General features: G+C 39.2%; 1 protein-coding gene across 3 annotated transcripts in view; it reads left to right on the top strand.

The window, feature by feature from the left end:
- Window positions 1-18,402, top strand: part of JPH1 (junctophilin 1) — a 59,046-nt gene extending 40,644 nt beyond the window's left edge. Inside the window, exons 3-7 of one of the 3 annotated variants that reach the window (XR_014566490.1) lie at window positions 2,698-2,816; window positions 8,470-9,110; window positions 12,274-12,355; window positions 15,826-15,921; window positions 16,109-18,402. Coding sequence is in view for 2 of the 3 variants with exons in the window: in XM_083747780.1 (XP_083603906.1) it covers window positions 2,698-2,816; window positions 8,470-9,110; window positions 15,826-15,906 (841 nt within the window). In the remaining variant the exon portion in view is untranslated. The remainder of the gene's footprint in view (window positions 1-2,697; window positions 2,817-8,469; window positions 9,111-12,273; window positions 12,356-15,825; window positions 15,922-16,108) is intronic. The other 2 variants (XM_083747780.1, XM_083747781.1) reach the window with 2 other exon arrangements.
- Window positions 18,403-26,419: the final 8,017 nt, after the last annotated feature.

Consider the following 26,419-nt stretch of genomic DNA (forward strand, 5'->3'; position numbering starts at 1 on the left):
TAATCTCAGGATTGTGGGTTCGAGCCCTGGGTTGGGCAAAAACCCTTGTGACCCCTTCCAACTCGACAATTCTAGGGTTCCATGTTTCTGTGAAACAGCAACTGCAGCTCTGTGCATGGAGAAGTAAGGGTCACCTTACCTTTCTCTTTACATCATCCAGCAAAGTCTGAGGCAAAATTGGTGCTTTTCATTGTTTACCAGCCATGCATACACGGAACTTCTCCTCCCCAAATGTTGTTAGCATAAGAAGCCTTCTGATGAGGCAGGAGAAAGGAGGGACTCTAACTTCCAAATGTGTATCTATGTTACATGCATGCAGAGCAAATTGCATGTGTGTACAAATGGTTTTACTTATCAGTGGTAAATCCTTAATGTGTGAAGCAGCTCTTGAATGAAAGTAATTTGCAAAATAACTCAAAACAGAGACAACCCCCCCCCCCCCCCCGTGTATAGCAGAAGCCGCTGAGATTCAGAATCAGAAGGGAGAAAGGAAGTCTTACGGAAAGAATGGCATAAATTATAACAAACCTCAAATGCCACTCTCTACTTGCTGGTTTGGCAGAGAGTGAGAGGACAAATGTCAGGAAGAATGGGTGAGAGCCAAGTGCTATGGGAGGCCATAGAGGGAAAAGAGAAAAGCAGAAGGCAGGGGCCCAAGCATAGGGTGAACAGCAGGTCAGGGCATAAAAGAGGGACTGCCAGAGCTTGAGAGTTTTAGCATGTGTTGAATTGGCATAAATGTCAATGATAGTTAGAAGAACAGTAGAAAAAGATAAAGAGTGAAGATAAATGGGAAATGGTGTGATAACTTATTGAAACTAGGTTTTAACATAAAAATCAAGACAAGATTTGTGTTTATGAGTGCAAAAGGCTGTTCCCTTGCTTGCATATGTGATGACATACTGCTTCGGTATATGTATTTTTATATGTATTGTTGACAGAAAAGGTTGGTTACACACAAGTGCGAGACATGAAAATGTATTGGAAAATGAAGTGAAGATTGTTTGCTACGTGGATGGGAAATAAGGAACTCTTGTGTTTGTGGGCAGGGTGGGAATAACAATGCATCTTCTTTTTCACACTGAAGGACTGTTTTTGCCTTTTGAGAGATTTGTATTTTGACCGGCTTTGCATCCGTTTACAATATTTATTCAGTCAAGTTTCAAAAGCTTTCATACCTGGAACAGTCTAATGTTGTTCCTTCCAGACATTTTGGACTCCCATCATTGCGGCTATTGGCCACGCTAGCTGAGGCTGATGGGACTTGTAGTCCAAAAGATCTGGAGGGTAGGCTAAGCCTACTTTATACTATATGGGTTACAGCTAGGAAGCCCATTGATGAGCTGGGCTTCTGGACTCTGCCCAAAGAGAAAGGAGGACCCTCCACCTGGTCCTCTGGTGGTTTCTCCTTCATACCACACTCTCAAGGTACTTATCACAATCTCATTTGCAGACATGGAGATGTACCCACACAAATATGTATACTAAAACACCTTTCAGGCACTCTGCTCCAAAAATTATTGCATGGAGGGAGGGAGAGCAGAATCACATCCCTGTCTGCAATGTCTTTAATGCACAGGAAAGTAAAGATCAGAAGAAGGGACCATGCTCTGTACATGTAAGTGCGTCTGTAATTTAGAAGCCTCGTTGTGCAGAGTTCTCCATCAAATAGACTATCCTCTTCAAACCTCTCACTCTATCCACATACATACACATAGATGAAGGGGCTGGGGGGGATATGAGGCAAGCTGGCATGATGATGTGCTCGCTTGCTCGCTCTCACTCTCCAAGAGAGCTGCAATTCCTAGCATCCTAACAAACTTCAGTTCCCATGATTCCTTTAAAAGGACTCACATGGAGAAGAACAGAAGAAGGCAGATTATTTTTACATTTTGTGATTTATTCACATGCTTCTTGGGGAAATGGTATACTGTTATATACTCTCATACTGTCTGCCTCTCACCTTTTATACTTTACCTGTGACACGTGTTACCAGTACAGTTCCTCCTGTTATTCTTCCTTGATCTTTGGACCAACTGTGTCATTGTGATTGAGGTAGCAACAAATGCAAGCAAGGGCAAATAAGGTTTCAGATGTGCGCCCATCTTTTCTTATGTTACTTTTTCGGCTGCTTTTGTTCTTCAAACTGAGGCCCAGCTATTTATAGCTCTCTCCCCCCATGAATTTGATCCATGGTGCTGAATGGTTTGTGTCAAATGCTCGGGGGGGGGGGGAATCCAGGGGGTAGTAGCCATGTTAGCTTATTGTAGTAAAAACGACAGTGGTCCACATGAACTTTTGACATAGTAAATTTGTTAGCAAAAAGAACAATATTGTGACATTTTAAGCACTCTGCTACCTTTGCATTGCTCTGCTTTTTCCCCTGTAGCGGCAATATGCCTTGTGTGGTATATTGCATATTGCCTTTAAAATTGGTGTGTTGAATTTTCTGTAGTAGCTATCAGTGACTACTAGCCACAATGACTATGGCTTATTTCCACTGTTGGCAGCAATAGGCTTCTGAATACCAGTTGCCAGGAATCACAAGTTGCTTTGCTTTTGGGCTTCCCAGGGGCATGTGGTTGCCCCCTGGGAGAATGATGCTGGACTAGATGGGCTTTTTTCATATTTATATGAATTACTTGTATTGATACAAAGGACAGCTGTGCTCATACACATTTTTAATGCCTTCTACAGAACTGCGCACGCAAGGGCTAAAGCTGATGCTGCAGATCAAGCCAGCCAATCTGCTCGTCAGGAGTGTGACATCGCCAGAGCAGTTGCCAGAGAACTTTCCCCGGGTTTCTACCAGCCAGGTAACATGGGAATTGAGTGAGTTTGCAGGCGAATGATGTTTTCTGCATCATTTTAAACAGATGGGGGGGCAGGGAGAAAACAACCCAAAATTCCCATTGTACCAGTTGATTTTTGTTGCACAAGCAAGTGGACATTATGTCACAGCTTCCACAACATTGCAATGCTCTGGGTTTTGTGATTTGCAGAAGGCATGAGGATTTACAGAAATAAACATATTAAGGCACTGCTCAACAATCCCTGCAAAAGTGATGCTGCAATAGATACAAAATATAACCATTTCTTCACTGGCCCACATACTGATCCCAGTGACATGGCAGGAGGCTCTTTAACCAGCAGGTCAAAGATTTGTGTCATGAAACTGGAACATGGCTTAAAGAAATACAGTACCGTGATAAAAAAATGTTCTTATCCATGTCTTCCCCTGAATAGTTCCATTTCAAAGGCTAACATGGAAAGGAAAGAAATGACATGTTCTACAGAATATCTGCCTGAAAGGTTCATGTGACCTTTGGCATATATTCTTGGGTCCTGATTCATATTCAGCTCCTTAATCCAGATATTAAGCAAGATACTTAACGTGTCCTCAGAGGACTGTTCTGTCTAAGTTTATGCATGTTTGAGGTGTTGCATTATCTGAAAGAGAACAAGCTAATACAGTGTAAGGTTTCCATATCTGTTCCATCATGAAATCATTTTTAAAAGGACATTACTTAGGACCCATATTATTGAGCAATATCATCTTCATACTAGGGTAATGCAGCATGAGGCTGAGAGATAGTTTGTCTAAGGCCAGTGAGTTTATAACTGACCTGAGACTTGAACTGGAGCCCTCATTCCGAATGCTACACCAGCTGCCTGAATGTATATCGGCATTTCTACACAAGAAGATATATGAGCCTGTAGTAATGCCACTGTAAAGCTCTTGTAATTTAAAGCCCTTGCTATGTTACTTATTTATAGATAGGTGCTTACTTTCTTCATGTTAGAAGTTTGAAATATGTTTTCCCCTTTTCTAGAGCCAGCTAAGATCTACTCTGATATAATAATATATAGCTTAAAACATTTCTGATGTAACATATGCATAAATGATGTCACCTGTTTAACAGACTCTTATTTACCAAAAACAAAAACCAAACACCCAGCCTTAAGTACTTGGCAAATAAAAAAGTTTTTAAAAATTGGAATTCTAAATGTTTCAGAAGAAAGAAAAGAATTTCAAAGTTGTTATCCACAGATAACCATTTCCCAGTTGTTTCTGTTTCCTAAGTCAGTTAGATTGTAATAGCTCCAAAGCTTGCTGATAGGTGCTACAAAAATTCAGTGATGCATCAGATAGCCTCAGTCCTCCCTGCCAGTCATAGACCTTAGGACAAAACTAGATGAGACAGTGGAAATGTGTGAGCATATGCTGACAAATTGGTGCTATGGGAGTAAGCTGCTAGAAGGAATAGTAGATTTGATCATGGAACCTTGCCATATTGCCTAGTTTAGACCTTAGGCAGCTGAATGCTAATAAGCTAGAGCTAGAAGCCAGAACGTACATCTTCCACGTAGGTAAGCATAGTCCAAGCCTTCGTATTTTTTTCCAAGTCAGGGGGATGCAGTAGGTTTGCTGGATGGATTGAGCTGCCCTGAAGCTTAAATACACATCACACCTTACCCATCAACCTGCTCTTCATTTGTGACATCAGCACAAAAATCTGACAGTTCCCATTTCTAGCCATGGCAGCTCTCTGCACTTCCTGACTGTAGCTAGGCAACAGTCTCTTGTTGTGTCAAATTGTCCTGAAAGACAATATTGTGGGGAAATGTAATTTTACCCTTTTCTTGACTAGAAATGCTTAGCATGAAAAGCAAGCAATCTGCCCTTTAATGAGTACACATCTGCACATAGGAACTCCACAAGACTGTGGGTTTTTTTATGGAAAGAAAAGACAGCTAGCATCTTGCCTTATTTGAGCGTCTTTTTTCCCTTGAATGCAAGTGAGCGCAATCCACTTAAAGAGTCCATATATACTGAAAGCAAAACAGTCTCCCCAGTTTTCAAATCTTTTTTCTTTTATTTGATGTATGTTAAGTACCAACATCAGTTAGCTCATTGGCTGAAAATATTACCTATGAAACAAATGTGTCAGTTCTTACACTAAAACTGAATATAAGGAATCGCTGCCAGATATTATGAGTGAAAAAATATTTATTGGTCTAATTTTTACAGCTGTACAACTGTTTGTTGCTTATGCCATCCTTGCAGTAGTTTGTCATATTTTTACTGTTGTAATCTTTTTACTGAATGTCAGAAAATGTTGCATAACTAAAGTGAACAAGAGGAAGTTACTTATTTTTGTTACTCAGCTATTTGAATCATTAGAAAAAATATATAAACTTCATACGTGCTATGTGATAATAAATATACAGGCACATCAGGTGTATTCTAGGGGCAAGATATGGAATCGACACAGTAGCAAAGAGCTCGCTGAGTTGTCACAGTAAGCTAGCTAGGGTTGCCATATTTCAAGAAGTGAAAATCTGTTGACCTTTACTTAGGAGAAAATCCCGGATGAAACGCCACTTTTTGGAAATTCCCCCCAGATGTCACTTCCGCCACTGAAATCCCACTAATGTCCGGGGAAATCCGAACATATGACAACACTAAACTAGCCATAAAAATGTCAGTGCATGTGAACTAAATGTGGGGAGGAGTGACTGCACACAAAGGTTTTGCAGTTCAGTCCTCAGCACAGTGTCGCTATCAGTCAGTACTGAGACAATACTAAACTACATGGGCCAACCGTGATTTGATACAAAGTCCTATTCTCCAATGGTTTGTGTACATTGAGGCTCCTAATGTCTCACTGTCCTTTAACACACAATGCCATGGGCATGTTCAGTTTCTTGAAAATGCTGTCTGACAATTGCATTCACAAAATATGTCTCTCCGGCTTCTCATGAAAAATAATGTGCCCTTTGAAAGAGTGCAGTTTTAAATAACATCAATTCTCTTCTTGGATTCTGAGCCTTTCAAGGAACATCACATTCTAGTTTTCTTTAGTCTTTTCTATGAAACTCTGGAGGCAAGTTGTGTGTTTTTTCAAAAGCTACATCTCTAGGGAAAGCATTAAGCATCGTAACATGCAATTGAAAACAAGTTGCCAGCACTTTTCTATCCTTTCTTATACTGGCCCTTTAAAATGCTCAGGAGATGAGTAATTAGAGGCTTCTGCGTGGAGTATTGCCAGACACATTCATTGTCTTTATTATAAATATATATTTATAGCTGCCATAAATATTTGTCCTAACTAGGAACCTTGCTTACAAACTCTGTCTGTGAAGAGGGTTTTCGTGTTATATTAATTTGTTTTAAGAACACCATTTTAATTGTCGTTCCCAGAATTTTCCTTTGCATAGTTAGGATTTATTTCTGTATTTGTTTTTCTCAATATGCTTTTAGGTTATGTGATGAGACAGAGCTGGTATACAGTTATAGTGCCTTTGCATTCTCTCAGCATTCTTTCCTGTTTATGGGAATTATCTCCCCAGGAAGCCTGTCTGGCACCTACAATAATGTATTTTTGGCACCGAAAGGTGATTTTTCATTTTAGCAGGCCTTTTTTATTTGATGAGCAACTCTTCTGCTGCAGTAGTTTTTAATCTGTTGTTTTATTGATGTTATTGTGTGTTCATTGGGGGAGGGGTGAACTCTCTGTAAATAATCACTGAGGAGTGATATATAAACATATGAAAATGTAACCTAACCTTGAGGACCAGGTCATTGTGGCCATAGCTCAGGGGTAGAGCACGTGCTTTGTTTGCAGCAGGTTTAAGATTCAATCCTCAGCCTCTCCAGGTAGGAATGAGAGTGTCTCCTTCCTGAATCCCCCTGGAGAACTGCTGCCAGTCAGTGTTGACAGTACTGGGCTAGATGGACCTGGGAGTCTGACTCAGTATAAGGCAGTCTCCAATTTCCTATGACTAATGAATTTAAACAAATAAATATTAAATGAAACACTGAGGATTTCATTCATGGTATGTCCCACAGAGGATCCTAAGGTCCATGAATAATAACAGCTTAAAGGTCCTAAGGAAGCCAGACTATCCTCCACCAGGGCCAGGGCTTTTTCAGTGATGGCCCCAACTTATGTTCCACAACTGTTGAATTTCAGGGCTATGTGCTGGAAATTATTATATTGTTCATAAGTCTTTAGGTCTAGAGACTAATTCTGCAGCTTTCCCTTCTAAAATTATGCTGGTTGTTTAAGATAGGGCTTCTAGAAACTTTAGAAGAATCAGGCTATGGTAGATGCATAGGAAATGAAAAAAATGAATTTTTGTTGTTCTTGTTTATTGAGAATGCATGGCAGAATTTGTATTTGTTTAAAAAACAAAATAAAAATGTGTTTAAAAAAATGCATGGCAGACATATGTAGCAAAAGGTTGATATAAAAATTGAAATTCGATTGTGGTTTTCACCAGCCGTCAGTGATGATAAGACGAAAAGCCCAAAGAGGGATAGAGAAGTACAAATGGTACTAGTAAAGTCTCCTTTGGAGAAAGGGTTCACTTAGGTCCCTTTTCTTGCAAGCCGGTGGTAGAAAATTGGAGTAAATGTTGCTCAATCTGAGTTAAAACTGCCAAAAAGCAAAAGAGAAAGAGATAATAATCAAATGGAAGGAAGAAACTTGATCAAGCGTAATACTGTGAAACAAACTTAGAGGTGATAGGAGTCAGCAAATTAGATGAGAGACGTGATCCTACGCCCATTGAAGTGAACTGGCAAACACTGCAGGCTCAGCCCATGTATTTGAAATGTGATACAGCCACAAAAGTGCTAATGCTATTTTAGGCTGTGTATGCAAACGCAAGACATGGAGAAGCAAGGTGATAGCCCTCTTCTTTGCCTGCATCTACTGGCTCTGCATGGGTTACTTGGTACTTTAGTACTGGAAAGATGCAGACAAGAAGGAAATTCAAAGAAATAGTAATGCCAGAAATGAAGCTGCTTGACCCTGGAAGCTGCTTCGGGAAGAACTGACTTTGAAACTTGCACATGTTACCATAAACAATGCTTTCAAGTGGTGAAAACTTGCAGTGTAAAAACACTGGGCATTTTGCCACAGTTCTGTTTCAGGTTGCCCTCAACTCACTCTCCTGTTTTAATTTTGGTATACATGGGCTTACTTTTTGAAATCAGGATGTAGAAAAGAAAGTGTCATATCAGAACTTGTGTCCACATTTCTTTTTCTGGGGTGGAAATGGGAGCAGAGTCCTGGGTTTCTCTGATGTCTTGCTCACTGATTTGATTTCAAAATGCAATTTCTGATGAAACATTTCCAAGTGCATTTGTTGACAGAGAACACAAAACAAGGAAGCAGCAGCATTTGAAAGCTGCATCTGTAAATACAGTACTAATGAAAGCTTTTCCTATGTTTTAGCTGAAAGAAGGGCATAAAAAGAAAACCACTAGTATTTATGATTTTATTTCTTCAAAAAAAATTGTAAAAGTGATTAATCCTAAAGCAAAATATCCCACAACATCAAAAGAGAGTAAAAACTATAAGTCTGCTAGATGGAAAATGTTATTGATCTCCTTATTTTTGTTTCAGTAGCTTGATACAAGTGCTCAAGTTTAATTGCTTTTGTCACTGTTAAATTTAGGTCCTGATTATATCAAGCAGCGATTTCAAGAAGGTGCAGATGTTAAGGAAAACCCTGAAGAAAAAGCTCAGGAAAAAGCACCTACACCAAAAGAATCTCCTCACTTTTATCGAAAAGGCACTACACCTCCTGGGACCCCGGAAGAGAGCCCAAGGCAAAGCCCCCTCCCCTCTGCTGAGCCTTCCCCTGCAAAACAAGGCAAAAAGCAAAACTCCTCCTCTGAGGTCAGACTAATTCAAGAAAAAAAGAATTTACCTAGTGAAAATGTGACACCTGTGGTCAACAAACCTCTTTATTCGAAAGCACCTGTGAAGGAGGATATGATGGTAAAGCCCCAGCCAAAGTTGTCACCCCACAACAATCCTATCCACACAGAGAATGGGGAGTTGCATGATCATTACCATGGCTATTACGTGAAACCGAATCCAACAAGGTATCCATTTGAGCTCGGGGAAGACGAGGACCATGCCAACCCATCATCTTCAGCACTTGCACTAGTAGCATCAGCTCAGAAGCCAAGCCCCAACAAATCTGGGATTCAGTTAGATGCCAAAGAATCATTAAAGAAGCCTGAATCTGTTGCACCAAAGAATCCCGCAAATAATGACTTCTATTCTTCAGTGGAGAGAGAAGTCAGTATGGTAGGTACTGGGCATTGAGAGTTCAAGTCTGGGCATAGGCCAGAAACCATGTAAGATATTTCTGTTTAGATGAGTCGCCCTCTGAGCGGCCAGGCATACTCAGTGTATTTGGTGGTATTTGCCTGCTATGTTTTCTGTTTTCAGTTTAGTTTACATCTCCATCAGAATTCTCTCACCTTCAAGGGTACAAATGAGAAGCAGTTAATTTGAAGCCTAACTAGAACCCTTTCTGGATTCCTGTTCTTTAGGACTGGACTCTGCAATCCTAACTGAGCATAAACCTTTTCCCCATGGAAATACGATATTAAAAAACACTCCTCGCATTCAAGGTGCCCTATGCATTTAGCTCCTGCCAGCCTAGCAGTTCAAAAGCACGTCAAAGTGCAAGTAGATAAATAGGTACCGCTCCGGTGGGAAGGTAAACAGCGTTTCCATGCGCTGCTCTGGTTTCACCAGAAGCGGCTTATTCATGCTGGCCACATGACCCGGAAGCTGTCTGCGGACAAAACGCCAGCTCCCTTGGCCAGGGAGATGAGCGCCACAACCCCAGAGTCGTCCATGACTGGACTTAACAGCCAGGGGTCCCTTTACCTTTATGGAAGTTGAAAAGGTACTCAGGATAAATTAGTTTTGCAGCAGGGACATTTATAAAATTAACAACATCAATCAGTTTGATCTCAGTGCTCACATTTTTCTCAACGTTCATATCAAATTAATATCTATGTAAAATATGCTCATAAAATATTTGGCAGGGATGAAAGCAAGCAGTGTGTACGGAATTCTCTCTTTCTTTCACCACACTTCAATAATACTGATAAAGTCAATGATGACTCTTTCACTGAAAGGCTTTTACTTTTCATACACACATTAACCCTATTCAGGTACCCCAAAGTCTGCATGGGGTCTTAAACTGTAGAAGGGGGTCAGAGCACACCTGAAAGCCCCATGTTCACACAGCTTGGCTTCACTGAAGCCTGAAGAGGGCTTCTAAATTCTGAATGTGCTTTAGATTTCTTCCTAAGATGGAAGAACCTACAATATCAAGGTCACTGGGCGGCTTCTAAGTACCCCATTCAGATATTCTTGCAAATTCCTGCTCTAACAGCACACCTGATACCTGAAGACTTTTTGCAGTTTAATGTAATCTCCATTTTGATTGCTGCAAGTCTAAATAGGCTAGCAGGATCAGCATAGCTTGCTCAGTGACAGTACTGGCAACCCCACCACTACCTTGGTTCATTCATACATTGCTATGTTTATGCTGTAAATGAGAACTTGCCCATCAAAGATTATCAATTTATTGTCTTTCGCAGAACTGCTAAGGAAGCTTCTCATGTTATATTTTTATATGTACCCATCAAATATTTCACTCCTTAAAAATACAATGTGTGAACTGAAGAAATGTATGTTTGTAAGCATGCATGGGTGCTTTAGAAAAGAATCTGAGATAGACTGTAGCTCCCTTACAGTGCATCCTTTTGTAGCAAACATGGGGTTTGTACTGTGCAACAATTGAGGAAACCTTTATTTCAGGATGTGAGAGAATAATCCAAAGGCTATAATCTTATCAGAGATGTTTGACTCCTTCTACTTCCTGAAATTTTGGAGTAACTTTTTGAATGTGCAAAGAAATCTGTGGCTAAAGCAAGTTCAGGAGTTGTCATCCTAGGACGGCAGATCATGTAAAACTGGTTTTCAGGGCACAGTAAAAGGACACCAAACCCAAACTACAGCTAATATTTAGAAGCATAAGAGGGAAAGGAAAACAGAAATATTAACTTAATGGTCATTTCACAGATGATCGTTTTCTTACATGTAAGTTGCCTTACAAGGGCTTTGCCCTAAAGGGCAGTCTAGAAATTTGCTGCAACTTTTGTATAGATAAAAAATACACATAAATACAGAAGTGATACCAGTTTAACATGATGATGGTGAGACGTGGCCTTGGTTACTGAGTTAGCAAAAACATTGACTGCTCTTTGAGTTCTGTTCCAGAAAGTCTCCCAAATATCCAGATAAGGATGCAATTGATTCTTTGTCAAGTGAATAAATTTCCTTGATTGTTGGTTTGGATTTTGTCAAGTGAAATACCTGTCTTCCACCAATATAGGGACTGACACTGTGTGTTTTTGATTCCACACGCACACACAACCCACCACAGCCCAAAGAGTGTGCTTATGATTACCCCTTCAACCCACTCACACACTTTGCCCAGAAATATATATATTGAAGGGGTAATCATAAGCATTTTTCATTAATAATGAAAAAACAATAAGTATAAACAGGATGATAGAAAATTTAACAGTTTATTATAATGTTATAGTAACGTAATAATATTATTACAAAAAATACATGCATCAGGCTTATATTTTAATGTTCACAAAATGCAAGAAAATCTCATTTTTGGTTACTAGTTATTATAGATTCACATGAAGCTGTAAGATGATGACTGTGCCTTCTGTATTCAGTTCTGCTGTGTCACAGAGGGCAAAAAAATGAGAGAAAGTCTAAAAATAAAACAATTATTGGCGGTTAATGAGTAACATTAGCACCTCAGTGAGACAGAAGTTAAAATGAATACACATTTTAGCAGTACCCAGTTAAGTTAAAATGTTGATGATGGTAGCTGACTGAATTATATTGAAATAAATGTCATCATATTTAAAAAAAAAAAATCAAGAACAAAAACAAGTATCAGGGAACTTTCGGAAAGTCACTGCCAGCCAAACTACTTCAGAGAGAATGGGCAAGTGGACTTTTAGCAAATTCCACTACCATCCCTTCGTCCAGAGCACAGTTGCGGGTGGGGGTGGCTGCCGGGAACATTAAGGGAAAGGTTAGTGCCATTATGCAAGAAGGGTATTCTGCTCTTGCACGGACACCATTGAGTACAATTGAATGTGTGCTACAAATGAGGTAGCTCAGTTTGCTTTTTACTTATTTCAAAGCAAGAGATAACCTCTCTGTCCTCAGGATATCTCCTGTGTAGCTTCCAGTTATTTTGAGCATCAAAAGTATTTCCAAAATGATTTGTGTGCTATCAAGGTCTAGTTGGCACAGAAGTTTTGTATAATGTTGCTTGCAGATTTTCCTTTTGTCTTCAGTACTATTTCAACCCGGGGGGGGGGGGGCATTACCTTCCTTATTCTACTTCTTCTCCCAGCCTTTTCAGAAACAGAGAACCTCCAGTGAATCATTCCGCAGAAATGAGAACCGCAAAGCTATTGGAGATACTATCTGATGAGGTTTGACAGCTTAATCAGAAGTGCTAGAAAATGTTTTGAATAAGTCTTGGAGTACTGAAATGATTTTTTGTTTATATGACAATATATTGGTAAACTACTACGTAAGTTTATAAGGGATACACAGATTCTAAAAGAAAAAAAATAGAACTGTGTGAGTAAATCACATCATTGGGTTACGGGACTACCTTATATCAAGCCAAGCAGCTGGTCTACGCAGCCCAATGCTGTCTGCTTTCATAGGTAGAGGCTTTTCAAGTTTGGAGCCGGATATCCTTCTGCTCCTGGTACATGATGTTCTTTTAGCCAAAGAAAACGGAGGCTGGCCATGGGATCAATGAGCAACAACCCTCCCCTTCACTGTGCTCCATAAATAAGGGATATCTGCATGAAAAATAAGAACTACTATTAGTTATAATAGTAGACTAATCAGAAACCAACATTAGCTTTTTATAGTTGATCGTCTTTTTCTTTTAATATGCTGCCTCCTAACAGCGAGCCAATATGTCACTGTATTACTTCTTCATTTTACATGCTTCCCTTTTTTATGCCTTAAGCTTGCTGTTATATAAGAGTTGTACGGACAATTGCGGGCATGCATAACACTTTTCTGTTACAGCTTCTTTCTAACACCTGTTCAAATCAGTCATGGAAAGCAGAGACTAATTTTGCCTTTTTCTATTTTAAGCCCTTGTAGAAAGCTGTGAGGCCTTATTTATGGCGCTTCACCCTAAAGCATTTTGAAGTCTCACTATTAATGTTTTAAAAGCCAGAAATAAGAGTCACATTTTTAATTCTATGGGTGGAGCAAAGTTCTCTGCAGTTTCTTTGATCAATCCAAAATACCTAAGCAATTCAGAGCGGGGGTTTTGGCATTGCTCAAGGTTCCCCGTCCCATTCTCATTCTCACTCCTTGAAACTCTCCATTTACCTTTCTTCATAATCCAGTAAAGTAAAACCTTTTTATTTGAGCTTAATCCATAAATTTAGTTCCATGGTAACATTTAAAACTGCATTCACATGGTAGTTAATTTCATTTTCCTAACTGTTGATTTCCAAATTACATTTGAGCTTTCACATGATATAAAAGACACTTCTGGAATTCTAGTGGAATATAGTGCAAGTTTAGAATCATTTGGCTGTTAATTGGCTCCAAATATAATGCATTTGTAGCCCCATTAACCCAGAAAATCACAGGCATAAAGTGACAAAATTTTGGGTAGCATACTGTCATATATCACTTCCATGCTGTTTTTATGGGTAAGTCGTGAGGGAACAGAAGCATACATGATATTTATTTATTTATTTATACATACATACATACATACCCCGCCCATCTGGCTGGGTTTCCGCAGCCACTCTGGGCGGCTTCCAACAAAATATTAAAAATACAATTAAAACATCAAACATTAAAAACTTCCCTAAACAGGTGCAGAAAGAGTGGAAGAGTTGTGAAGTTGTCTCCAATGGTGTTTGTTGTTGTGCCACACCGCACCCACTGCTGTGAATGGAATTTAGCTTGACGTGCCAGTTTATTGGTCAAAAAGCCACGGTTCCATAACGCAACAGATACTGCGGCATGAAAGGAATGTTAGAAAAAGGATAAAGTGCTAGCCAGGAAAACTAATTCAATATCCCCTGAATCTGAATGGACCCTAATAATGCTGGGATCATATTGGGATTGAAATGTGCCTTTGAAGGTTGCTCTGAGATTATGCATATGGTGCAGCAGAGGCTGCTCTTCTCAGTTTAGAGCTGAGGTATTAACTGCCATGGCAGCAATGTGTGGCATCATCCCAAACACAGCCTGTTGTGGTGAGTTTCTGGGCCACCATCAGCCACCTTCCAGAACGGGTAGTTGGTGGTATGGGAGTTTTTCACGTTAGGCCCCAGATCAATGTGCTACACATTGCAGGCACAGAGGACTAAGTCATCCTGACAGAAAGGATTGGCAGAATCCGAAACCAGGGAGAGGAGATGGTGGAAGAAGACTGGGAAATTTAAAGTTTATATTTAGAAATTTTGTAAAATTAATGACTGTTAGAAAAATGGTGGAATGAAATTATATGGATTTAGCAGAAATGTTACAAGAAGTTAAGTATATATAAGTAATTTAGTCTTATAGGGAAATAAGGTTAAAAAATATGTTATATATAAGATGACAGAAAATAGAGAAAGATGGAAAGGATTTGCTGAAACAATTAGTAGAACTGGAATACAAAAAGGGAGGTGTGAGGAGGTCGAGGAAACAAGGAAATGAAAGATAGAATACGGAAAAGGAGAGTTTTTTTAATTGTTTTTGTTTTGCTTTATTTATATGTTTAGTTTAATGGGTTTAGGTTGGGTTTTAGATTGTTTGTATATTGTATGGTATTGTTGTATTTTTCTTCTCTTTTGATTTCTTTATTTCTTGTCTTTTTTTTCCTTCTCCTCTTTTTTGTAACTTTTAAAAGTAATAAATATTAGTTTGAAAAACAACAACAGAGGACTAAGTCATCCTAAGGATGCCATTTCCAATACCTTCTACATAATGTGCTGCTCCAGCTGTTTGAAAGGTGAAGAAACAGCACTTCTTCATGATCCAGTTGAGGAGATTAGGATAACAGATGACTATATGCTCCTTTTTTGTGTTAAAGGAAAACCCACATATTTTAAATTGTGAGAAGTCAACAAGAATACATTTTTTAAAAAGATGAAGAAGCAATTTTATACCTTTTTATGGGCCAAGCATGACCTGCTTATAATAATCTTTTCACTTTCACTGAAACCATTGAAATGATGTCTATATTTCAGGCAGAAGTGATGGTTAAGTTGGTTGTGCTTTCTTACCATTTTTACATCTATTAACAGCAAAACATCTCAAAGTGAAATGTTCCTCTGCAGAGGATTTGTATAATCTGGCTCAGATGAGGGAGGGGAGAATGTGTGACTGTCATTGCAAGGGCTAACATTTCAGTATAGTTCTTTTGCTAATCTTTGTTTGCTTTGCAAATGTCAGCAAATTTTGAAAAACCTTCCTTCAAAATATATTATTTATAGTATTTGTATGGTGAAATGGGGTTGAAGCCTTCCACTTTTTTTTCAATCTTCACCCTCACTTCTAAAACCTATACACTGTTTGAAGCCCTTAGTGTTGCTCTGTTTCTCACTGCATAACTAGATTTCTAGGAAGAAAACTGCTCAATCCATATGATAATCACACTTTTATTTACTTTCTCCTATTTTAGAAGATGTTGCATAGTTGGGTGTCTCAAGAAATCACACTAAAGATGTGTTGAATCAGGAACAAAATTTATTGCTTTCAAAATAACATTTCAAGAGGGCAAGAGGGTACAAAGAAGAAAGAGTCACATCTTGTGTTTTTGCTATTATGACAAAATTTAGAAGCAGCATAATGTTCAAGGTTACAATTGATCTATTCATTATCTTGTTTTTTGTGAATGTAATCAAACTCCATTTTATTTCACTTTCAGGGTCCTAATTCAATCATGATTGTCCTGGTAATGCTGTTGAATATTGGTTTAGCCATTCTTTTTGTCCATTTTCTAACTTGATTGGAATTAGGAAAGGTAAGAATGGTCTCATGTTTCACCTGAAATTCTCTCCTCCCCCCAAATCTCAGTTCTAATCCTTCCCATTTCAAATGACAAAGCTTTACTATTTGCAAAGTTTAATGTTATTGGCACTTTAATTTTAGCTATGCCTGAATGTGATTCAACATAGTTACTTAATGATATAACTGTTTTGATCCTTCAGTGAAGTCATGACAACTAGTGGCGTAAGCCCACAATTCTCGGCAGTTGTGTCATCAGCCTTTTAAATGGCACGAGTCATGTTCAGACACAGGAAAGGAGGCATGGAATTAGGATGGGACACAAGAGAGATGAAACTTGGAAAACTCAGCCAGGGGCCTGAGCAGCAGTTCCTCTGCTGAGGATTTGTGGCTTTGAGGTCCTCTGAAAGCTGAAGCAAGCAAGCAAGGTGGGGGAAAAAAACCCCTCACACACGAGCGTGCACACACACAAGCTTGCGTTGGTTACTCCATCTGTTCCAGCAAAGAGTGTGACTAAACTGGAAATGTACAGAGCTGCACTTTTGATGATGGAAGCTAACAGCTGCCTTACTATTTTGCCGTCTGATGTTTTTGGTGGGGGAGATGGGAAAAGCGACTGCCAGAGGAATGTGGTCAGAGGATTCTGTTGCTGTGGAAGCGATTCCAGTATTCACTCCTATCTCATTAGAAGAAATAGTTAGCAGCATCACTCACCAGTCTTATTCCATTACCTGCTGCTTTTAAAATCTCCTTGCAGTTTTCTGGGAGATTGTGTTTCATTTGCTCATGCATGATTCTGTTAATTTACTATTTATTTAAAATCATTGTACAGCCATAATGTAATAATGTAGACCAGCCTGACAAACTTCAGTAGTTTTCACATGCTTCAGAAAAACAAAGCCTGTAGAATATGTGCAGTATAGATATTTTCTTAGAAGGCTCAGTTTCTTCACAATTTTTTTTTTTTACCTAAGCTGGTAAAATCATCTTCCTCGAAGGCTTAGCAGGCAATATGCAACAGTGTTTTAAGCCATCATTTATATCTTCCTAGTGACAGTGGCAAGCAGAATTGTTTTTTTATGCTGTGAAATTTATCGGGATGTATCGGCGTACTGGATGAGCAAGGTAGAATATTTTGATAAGTGTGCCACTCAGCAGTTTGGATCTTAACTCAATATTGGAAAATTTTGCTGGCATTTACAGTCTTGCCTGATTGCACAATAGAAACTGTTCATTAACATAATAAATAATTATTTTTAAAGGTCAGGCTTCATGTTGAATACATTCAGGTAGAGCATTTAAGTCTGTTAACAATGACTGATTATCAGTTTGATGCCTTTTAATGTTGTTAAAATGAGTCTGTAATCTTACCTCAGCCAGTTAAAACTTAAGCCTCAAACTTTCATTTGGATTCTTTGTCTTAACTAGATTTACAGTCCTGTGTTTGATGATGTGATCCATTTCCCCCCCTCCCTGCTGTAGTTACTGGATTCCATATTACTCAAAAGCATGCTTGTTTACTTATAGGAAAATTGTACGTGGAGTGGTCATTTTGAAAGTCATCATTTTAATTAGAAATAAAAAGTAAAGGGTTTGGGTTTGGGTTTATCTGAGAGAAAAGAATACTTTTCAGGAGTTTTATCCTATTTGTAAATTATAATTATAATTATTGTTGATGTTACTATTATTATTTGCATGGTTTAATAGTGAGTTTTCTTCATAACTACATTAGCAATTGTAAGAGGCAACCCATAAAATGGAAATGAATAAGGGATGGTTTTTATAGCCTGGAACAGCTCAAAGCAGGGCAGTAATACAGTGGCATTTTTTGCAGAAGTGGGTTTGAGAATCCTGTGTTTTGACCAGTGTGGAAATCACGAAGAAAGCAGAAAGGCAGCAAATGAAACGTTTAACAACTTGTGTTTGTATGTTTGTTAAGGAAGGAAAACTTGTTTTACTTTTAAATTTAGAAAACTACTTCTTAATTGAGATTCAGGTTTTTAAAATTGTAACAAGCCTTGATGTCCTGTATAAATACACTTTCTTATCTACAGTTCACCCCAGTTAAGTTATTGCTTAAAATAATTTTGTAACTGACATTTAAATTTTATTACATGTTTATTTAAAAAAGAACATGGCTTTTGAAAATGTTTATAAATTTAAGCATGCTATTTCCATTTATAAATATGTATGATTTATAAGCTTTTTTAAAAAACGAAGCTCCAATCAAAAATTGTTGGTATTTTTCTAAAATGTGCACAGCTGTATTTTACATAAAAGGCTATTTATAGATGGTTGTATACTGTACACTACATTTTGGACAGCTCATTGATCTGCCAATGTACTTAATGATATGTCACTTTGTCTATTTAAAATTTCTTGCTGTGAATGAACTCTTTATCTAATGAGCTTCTTTATTTATAATTCTGGAACCCAAAATGGATAATGTACAGTTTTCTTAACTGTATTTGCTCTAATAAAAAGAAATTGTTACTAATGTGTATATGGGTCTTCTCTTTATATATATTTGAAAGCCTGTGGTTCCCCCCCCCCCAACTTAACAAATGTGAAATTGATTAGCAAACGATATGTATCATTTATAAATGAAAATCTCTTGTCTTACCTGCCATGCTTTCTCATACAGATTAAATGCTTTATATAGTTTCCAGTTCAATGGTATGAATAATGCTTCTTTAAAGTGAATGAGTGAAAGGCCAGAGTTAACATTATAAAATTGTTTGTTTATTAAATACAAAGCACCCCACAGCCCTCATTTCAGAGGCATTATGTGGGCTCAAACCCAAGTAGCATAGTAACTCACCAAAATTACTCATCCTAGCTATATCTTTACCCTATGAGCACATGTAAAGTTACAGATCACATCATAAACTAGAGAAAACTTCCTTTAATTCAATGTCATTTTCTTTAAAGTGCCATTGGAGTTATTTCTATAGAATAACCCCTTTCTAATCTATATTTCCATTTCTTATCTAGAGGCACAAAAAGAGTGAGAGCATTACAGTAAGCCATATAATTGTTAAAAGCACGCTAGTCAAACGTTCTATTTGGCTATAGTACTCATGGCTGTAATGAAATTTCAGGTCTTTCCAGCATGCGTTTGGAATGAAATGCAGTCCTAATACTGTGAATATATCAGTTTACAAGGAGATTCAACCAGTGACAAGCAAAGGATTTACCTTGCCTGAAATACAATTATGCAAAATTTGTTTTACAATTATAAACTCTTTTATGTTTTATTAAGCTTCTCAATATCCACTGGGTGTTTGAAACAGAAATTGTTAATGTGTCCTATTTAAATTGTGTTAAATGGTGAGTTTGCCCCAGTAACACTCTTGTCATGCTGAGAAAATGAAAAGTTTTCTTACTTATTTAATTAGGTAATTTTCATGCCTGCTGACAAATTGCATAGATGCACACTAGCTATCCAACAATATAAAAGCACAATCAAACAGGATTTGTCATTTTTTAAAAAGTATTCAAGCCAGTTTTCCCTTCACTCGAAACATTTGCTAACAGATGTTCTTCATTCCCATTCTTATTCTAGAGACAAAGAGGATGTTAAATCGGAGAACAAAATTATTGTGGTACTTGGAACAAAGTTGTAATTGAAACAGCTAATAATAATGCTGAAAACTGTCAAAAGCAGGCACGATCTTCAGCCTGCTTTACTGAATTGGCACTTGCAGTATACATCACTGTGAAGATATTTCTGTGTGCACATATATATGGCATGCATAAATGTGATTTGGGGGAAATGAGTGTATACAGTAGAAGATAACGAAGCTGTATAATGTCTGATTCCGATGGTAGCCTGAATTCATTGTAACCTGCCTGGAGGTTTCTTGTTGTACAGAAACATCTTAGGATGGGTGTAACTTGTGAAAGTGGTCACTGGATCCTTAATATATACTGTAGACTATATGAGAACAATGGTAACAAGTCACCAATTAGTCCAATGCATTCAACTAAAATAGATGGTGCAATGTAACTGAAATATACACAGAGGATTTTAGCATTCTGGGACTTCTGTTTTCAACAGTCTGTGAAATGGTGAATAACAAGCAACATGTTACAGGTAGTGTTTCAGTTTCACAAGACTTTAACCCCTTTTCACTATATAATCAGTTTCTTAACAAGGTAAAACAGTACTTGGAAACTAGGAGCATAGAAAGTTGCCATAATAAATCTTAGTCATTATTGTTTATACCAGCATTAACAGATGTCCAACTTCAGGTCCACTGATTCCTGTCTATTGGCCATGATGGCTGGGATTGATAGGAATTGTAGTCCAACAACATATGAGGGCACTACATTAGTTTTGTCTACACTGACTGGTAGCAGTTCTCCAGGGTTTTAAGCAGGTGTCTCTCCCAGCCATGCTTGCAGAAGCCAGGGATTGAACCTAGGACCATGTAGCCTTCCCTTACAATCTTGTGCCAATATATTTCATGACGCAAAAAGAAAGTCAAATGTAATTTGGCTTGTGAACTATACTACACGATTTCCTTCTAGGATCAGAATGCAGAAGTACATACTGCTGAACATGGACCCTCTGGGAATTCTTGTCTTACTGTGACCTGATGGTGCAATCATTATTTTAGCACTTGATATATAGGCCCGCAATCTCCTGGGGGAAGAAGAAGCATGTGCTGCAAATTTCTCTTGCTGTTTATAAATTCCGCCTTCATACCTTGAGCTAGGTCACTGGAACTATAGGAAGTTACAGATTGTACTAAATGCCTCCTGATTATTTATCCTCCATATTTGAAGTTCAGCCCCCTTCACAGAAATATAGCCTTTCAGAATGAGGTGCCAAGCTTCAGAAAAGCTAGGGGTTTACACAGTGTGATGTGCAGGGAAGATTTTACAGTTGCCGCAGCTGTGACCCATTTAACATATCCAGAAGCCCCTGTGCAATTGTAACCAAGAATATGCAAGGTTGTCCAGCTGGGATTGTATAAAAGTATCATAAGCACCTGAAGCATATACTTCATTTGAACAATCATGGCAAATTTAAACAATCCTTGATAAGTCCATTAATGGCTACTAGCCACACTGGCTTTCTTTGAACTGTTGTTAGAGGCAATATGTCTCTGAATACTAGTTGCTGGGAATCTCACGTGAAGAGAGCACTGTTGCATTCAACAGTGGACTTCCCATAGGCATCTGATTGGCCACTGCGAGAAAAGAATGCTGGACTAGATGGTCCTTTGGTGTGTTTTTAATCATAGTGGTTCCATGTACAACCTTCACATAAACCTGTGGCAGTCCCTAGACACTCTCAGACACAATTATGTGGTTATTCACTAGCTATATGAACTAGGACCTATGATTTCTAGAAAATACACTAGTTTAACAGCCTTGCTGGTATATCCCTGCCTTTATTTATGTATTTATGTACTATTGGGAGTCATTTGTGGCAGATCAATGACTTGAAATAATCAACATTCTCCAATTTAACAAAATAACTTTTCCAACTGGTCACCTGGAAGTAGCTGTTGCTTGCTATAAGCATGTAGCAAAGTGGTTCTTTGCAAACATGTGGTAATAGTGGGCTAGATTTAGCTGCTTGATTTCATATACTAATTTCATACACAGCTATTTTAGCCTTTCTACATGCCATCAGAACCTCTTTCTGGATAGCTAGGTCAGGGGTCTGCAACCTTTAAGACAAAAAGAGCCACTTGGACCCGTTTCCAAAGGGGGAAAAACTGGGAGCCGCAAAACTTCGTCATTATAAAAATAACTTTTTTGTCTCTTTTTTATTATTTCTTTGTTTGACCCCTCAGAATTACTCCTCCTCATAGAAATAAATGTTAAATTAACAAGTTACCTTTTTGTGTGTGTGTGTTCTTTACTCCCCTTCAAAACAGTGACCAGCGTACATGCCTCCTTTCAATGCAGTGACCAGCGTACATGCCCCTTACAATGTAGCGGGCGGGCGGGAAGGTGATGTCAGGATGGTGCGTGACTAACGCACACACCGCCCCCATGCGACGTCACAGCCAGTACAGCGCCCGCCACAGTGGGAAGTGTCGTGGGCGCACAATGTGCCTCCTCCCCTCGCTAGTATCCATCCCGGAGCCGCGGCAAAGGTGTAAAAGAGCCACATGCGGCTCCGGAGCCGCGGGTTGCAGACCCCTGAGCTAGGTGAAACATGCTAGCCATTAGAGTCCAAGTTTGCCAAAGTACACTTCAAAGTACACTTCATTCTTTGTTAGGCTGTGGTTAGGATGTGAAGCAGAGTTAATGGGATGGCCCGAAGATGGTGGGTGGGTGGACAGTAAACCTGTTCATGTCAGATAACAAGACCTGGTGCTCTGGAGATGCCTTGCAACCTGAATTGATAAGCAATCCCCCCAAAAAACTACAGATTAATAATACACTATAGCCAGTGGTTAAATAATATTTCCCCTTTTCACCCCAACCCCAGAATAGTTCCTCCAGTGCTAAAAGTTTAATGTGCTAGGTAGGGACTATTCACATAACCATGTATCTAAGTTACCTAGGCTGAAACCACATGCCAATTTCACAATGCAGTCTACAAAACTAATGGATTGGCTGTTTTGTGGGTTTAGCTGCAAGCTCATCATAAGGTGAAGCTATCATGTAACCCTCTCATCAGAGGCACAAATCAGTCTCTAGGGGCACATTCTAGACATGCTAACTAATCATGTGGCTTGGCCCCACATCTTAAAATATGTAGGAGACATCCTAGGCTCATCCCATTACCTAGTCAGAAAGAGGCATACTTTTATCATTACAATTGTCAGGAACGGAACCTTTATACCAGTGGTTCCCAAACTTTTTTGAGTTCCATAAACTCAACTCCAGTGCCCCCTACCCCACCCTGTAAATAGCACTATTCAGGAACCACTAAGGAGGATGATAACACAGCAAAATTCAAAACAGTAACAATTAATTGCTCATTCATTCAGAATCCAATTGAAACTGTTTAGTTCAATGAAATTGATAAACTTGACCCAGCAATATCAGCTTTTCAAAGTCTGATAGTCATTTACCTCCAGCACCTTCACCCACCCCCAGGGGCTAGGACCAACCATTTTGGGGGGAAACCCTGTATATCAAAAACCACCAGATTCCCTAAGATTTTGCTTTGCAGTTACGAGACTGAGAAAGTTTCCTTCTGTGTGAAAGACCTTGAGAACCAAATTGGCCTGCATAGTGATGCTGGTCATGTTTTCCTTTGTCTTTAAAACACACACAAACGAGTTTCTTTGCTTTTCTGTGTGTATCTAGCAAGTTACCGCTTTGGTTATTAAACTAAGGCCATGATGTGAGCACTGCATAAGAAGGTCAATTAATCACAAACACACATGACTAAGATGGTTTATATTGATTGACTGCATAAACCACTGCAAGGAAAAGGCTTTCCACTCATGAGATTTTCCTGCTACTAGTATAATGGGGGTGGGGTGTCTGAATGAAGAGATAAGACCATATTCTGAATAACAGCTTCCTAAATTCATAACTGCAAATGTCAAATAGAAACAATATATAAATCACATCAGAAGGCACACAGAAGTAGCTGTTCAGGTTGTTGTTTTTACCAAACATACTTGCTTCTTACGACTAACAGTGAGTTGAATGCAGAATTATGTAAAGTTTAGTAGTGACCACAAGCAGTTCTGTAGTAAAAAGCCATAGCAACTGAAATTTCTTTCTCCAATCTATGCATTACTCTTATTGTTCATTTTTCTCCTTTCCACATGAATGACTTCCTGATGATGATTCATAGCTATAGAGTTTATTTGGCGCTGGAAGGCACCAAATGGCCATTTATCCTGGGGATCCAGAACTGTCAGATACTATCTGTAAGAAGCTAGGCCATCAAGTGAGGCTTATTATTGTGTTGTTTTGAGAGAGCGCAAGAAGTACTATGCATGCTCCAGGAACACTAGCTGGTTCTTGCCTGATAGTGGACCAAATGAGGGGTAATTTGCAGTAGATAGACTGGGTGAAGTTCTAGGCTTCATACAGAATTTTTAGCCATACGCAATTTTGAAAAAAAAGATTTCCCCCCACACACATGGTATCGTTTTTGTAATACCAATCCCACATTTTTGCACATTGTGACCAGTAATTCTGATGTACTAAGGAGCTCTTCCACTCATTATAAGTTCTCTCGTCCCCAGATTTGTAAACCAGCAAAAGCTGTGGCCTAAAGCAGCAGAGTGGAAAAATCAGTTTTAGGTATGTACATACATCCTAACAAACACTTTTTGCCTACCTAAATTAACAGCTCCCAAATTGCAAAACCCACAATTGAAAAGTTACACCAAGGTGTTTTTTCCCTGCTTGCCAGATTATTATTTTTTTAAAAATCTACTTTTCCCTAACCACCCTATAGGCATCTAAATGTTTATTTGTCTTATGTTTAGAGTTATTTCAAAAGTATTGATCTAAGTCTTAATGGGAATATCAAAATATGCAACAAGAGGGAAAGTGCTATAGCAGTGCAAGATCAACAGTTGCTCTTTCGTTTTTAAGGCATCTTTTAAGGGGAAAAGGTAGGCCATATCTCTCACTACAAACTAATTTCCCCTAAAGCATCCTGGGAATTGTAGTGCTGGTGAGGTGAAGTGTTGAAGTTTTTTCTTTTCTTTTAGAAATGCCTGACACCCACCTACACATACATAAACATAACTACAGTTCATTTGGAAAAAGGAATGACTAATTTATAGTTTAGGTGTGCCGTAATTACTGAGGTGCCTCAGCAACTTTGTTTTCATGCTTCTAACAATCAAACTAGTTAGTGCTCTGGAAACTAATCTTGGATCTTCTTAATTAACTATAATCTATATTAATTAGTAGACCCATGCTTTCACTTTAAGCCCAGACATTCTACTGCAAATAAGAATTTCTTTTGCCTAACTACTCATAAAACCCTCTGCTCCATTGCACTGCTTGAAGAGAAAGGTGAGGGGATTGTGGTGGTCCTGGCATGCCGGACAAAGTCTTGCACTCTGGTGAGGCCTTGGACCTCATCGCTGCTTCGTGAGATTTTGAGCACAGCCTGAAGGCACTTGAAGCCAGAACCAGGAATGTGAGCTATATCAGCCCATCTGCTGCTTATTCACATCATGAGTTGCCAGACTTCTGCAAATTAGAAGCAAACGACCCACTAGCCCAGAGAAGCACAATGGACTGGAAATCATCATCATCTCTGACAGGCCATTTGCTGGTCAGTTTTCACTGTATCTGGGGTAGTCTTCCTCCTGCATGCAACTGAGGTCCATAAGCTTCAGTTAGCTGCATGCGGCTATTTCAGTTCATTTCTTTTCTTACTGTTTGTTTATACCCTTGGCAGAAGGGGTTGTTACCGATGCAGAAGAGCAGAGAGGAGGAGCAAGGGAGCCTGAGTTTAGACCCAGAGGATCTCAGCAAGAGGGAGAGAGGCAAGGCATTCATGGATTATGCTGTGGAGCCGACACGCTTGACCCTGTGTTTTCTTTTTCCTTTTGATCTTCTTGTCCCCGATCCAGACAGAAGACGGAGAGCTGCCAGGTGAACAGTCTATTTTTATTTTGGCTTAGTTACACTTCAGGCGGCTCGGTTGTTTTTATGACTTGGGGAAACTCTCAGGTTCTGTCTTTCAGGACTCTTACTCTAAACCACGCCCAAAGCTAAGGCGGGTTACTTATACTCAACAGTAGCTTGCAAAGACTCAAGCCACACACATGGAAGGAGGAAGGAGGAGTCTGGTGAGCTATCATCAGGCCATTGCATCATGGTGTTGCCAACTGTCTGCCCAGTGCTAATATGCTAGAGGTGTTCTCCAAGGGAAAGAACTACCTGCAATTAAGAAGAATGTCCAAAATGGCAGCCCCGCATCAAGTTTTCCCTCCCCTTCCATGATGTGCAGTATGGCTTACTGCATGACCCCAGATCGACTTTTCCATGCAGCAGCCCATGGTATCACACAAGGGCCGAGAAATGCACGGTGTATTTACATTGCTATGCAAACAAAAGTTGTACTAGACACTGGCCACATTCACCCCGTACATTGAAAGTGCTAGGATACCATAACAGGCATGGCTTCCTCCAAAGAATTGTGGGAGCTGCGGTTTGTTGCTTCGAGTTGTTAGGAGGCCTCTATTCCCCTCACTTCACTGTATGGAAGTGAGAGCTGGACCTTAAAAAGGCTGATCGCCGAAGAATTGATACTTTTGAATTATGGTGCTGGAGGAGACTCTTGAGAGTCCCATGGAGTGCAAGAAGATTAAACCTCTCCATTCTTAAGGAAATCAGCCCTGAGTGCTCACTGGAAGGACAGATCCTGAAGCTGAGGCTCCAATACTTTGGCCGCCTCATGAGAAGAGAAGACTCCCTGATGTTGGGAAAGATGGAGGGCACAAGGAGAAGGGGACGACAGAGGACAAGATGGTTGGACAGTGTTCTCGAAGCCACCAACATGTGTTTGACCAAACTGCAGGAGGCAGTGGAAGACAGGAGTGCCTGGCGTGCTCTGG

Source organism: Podarcis gaigeae (genome assembly GCF_964106915.1).
Source record: "Podarcis gaigeae genome assembly, chromosome: 7".
NCBI classification, from domain to species: domain Eukaryota; kingdom Metazoa; phylum Chordata; class Lepidosauria; order Squamata; family Lacertidae; genus Podarcis; species Podarcis gaigeae.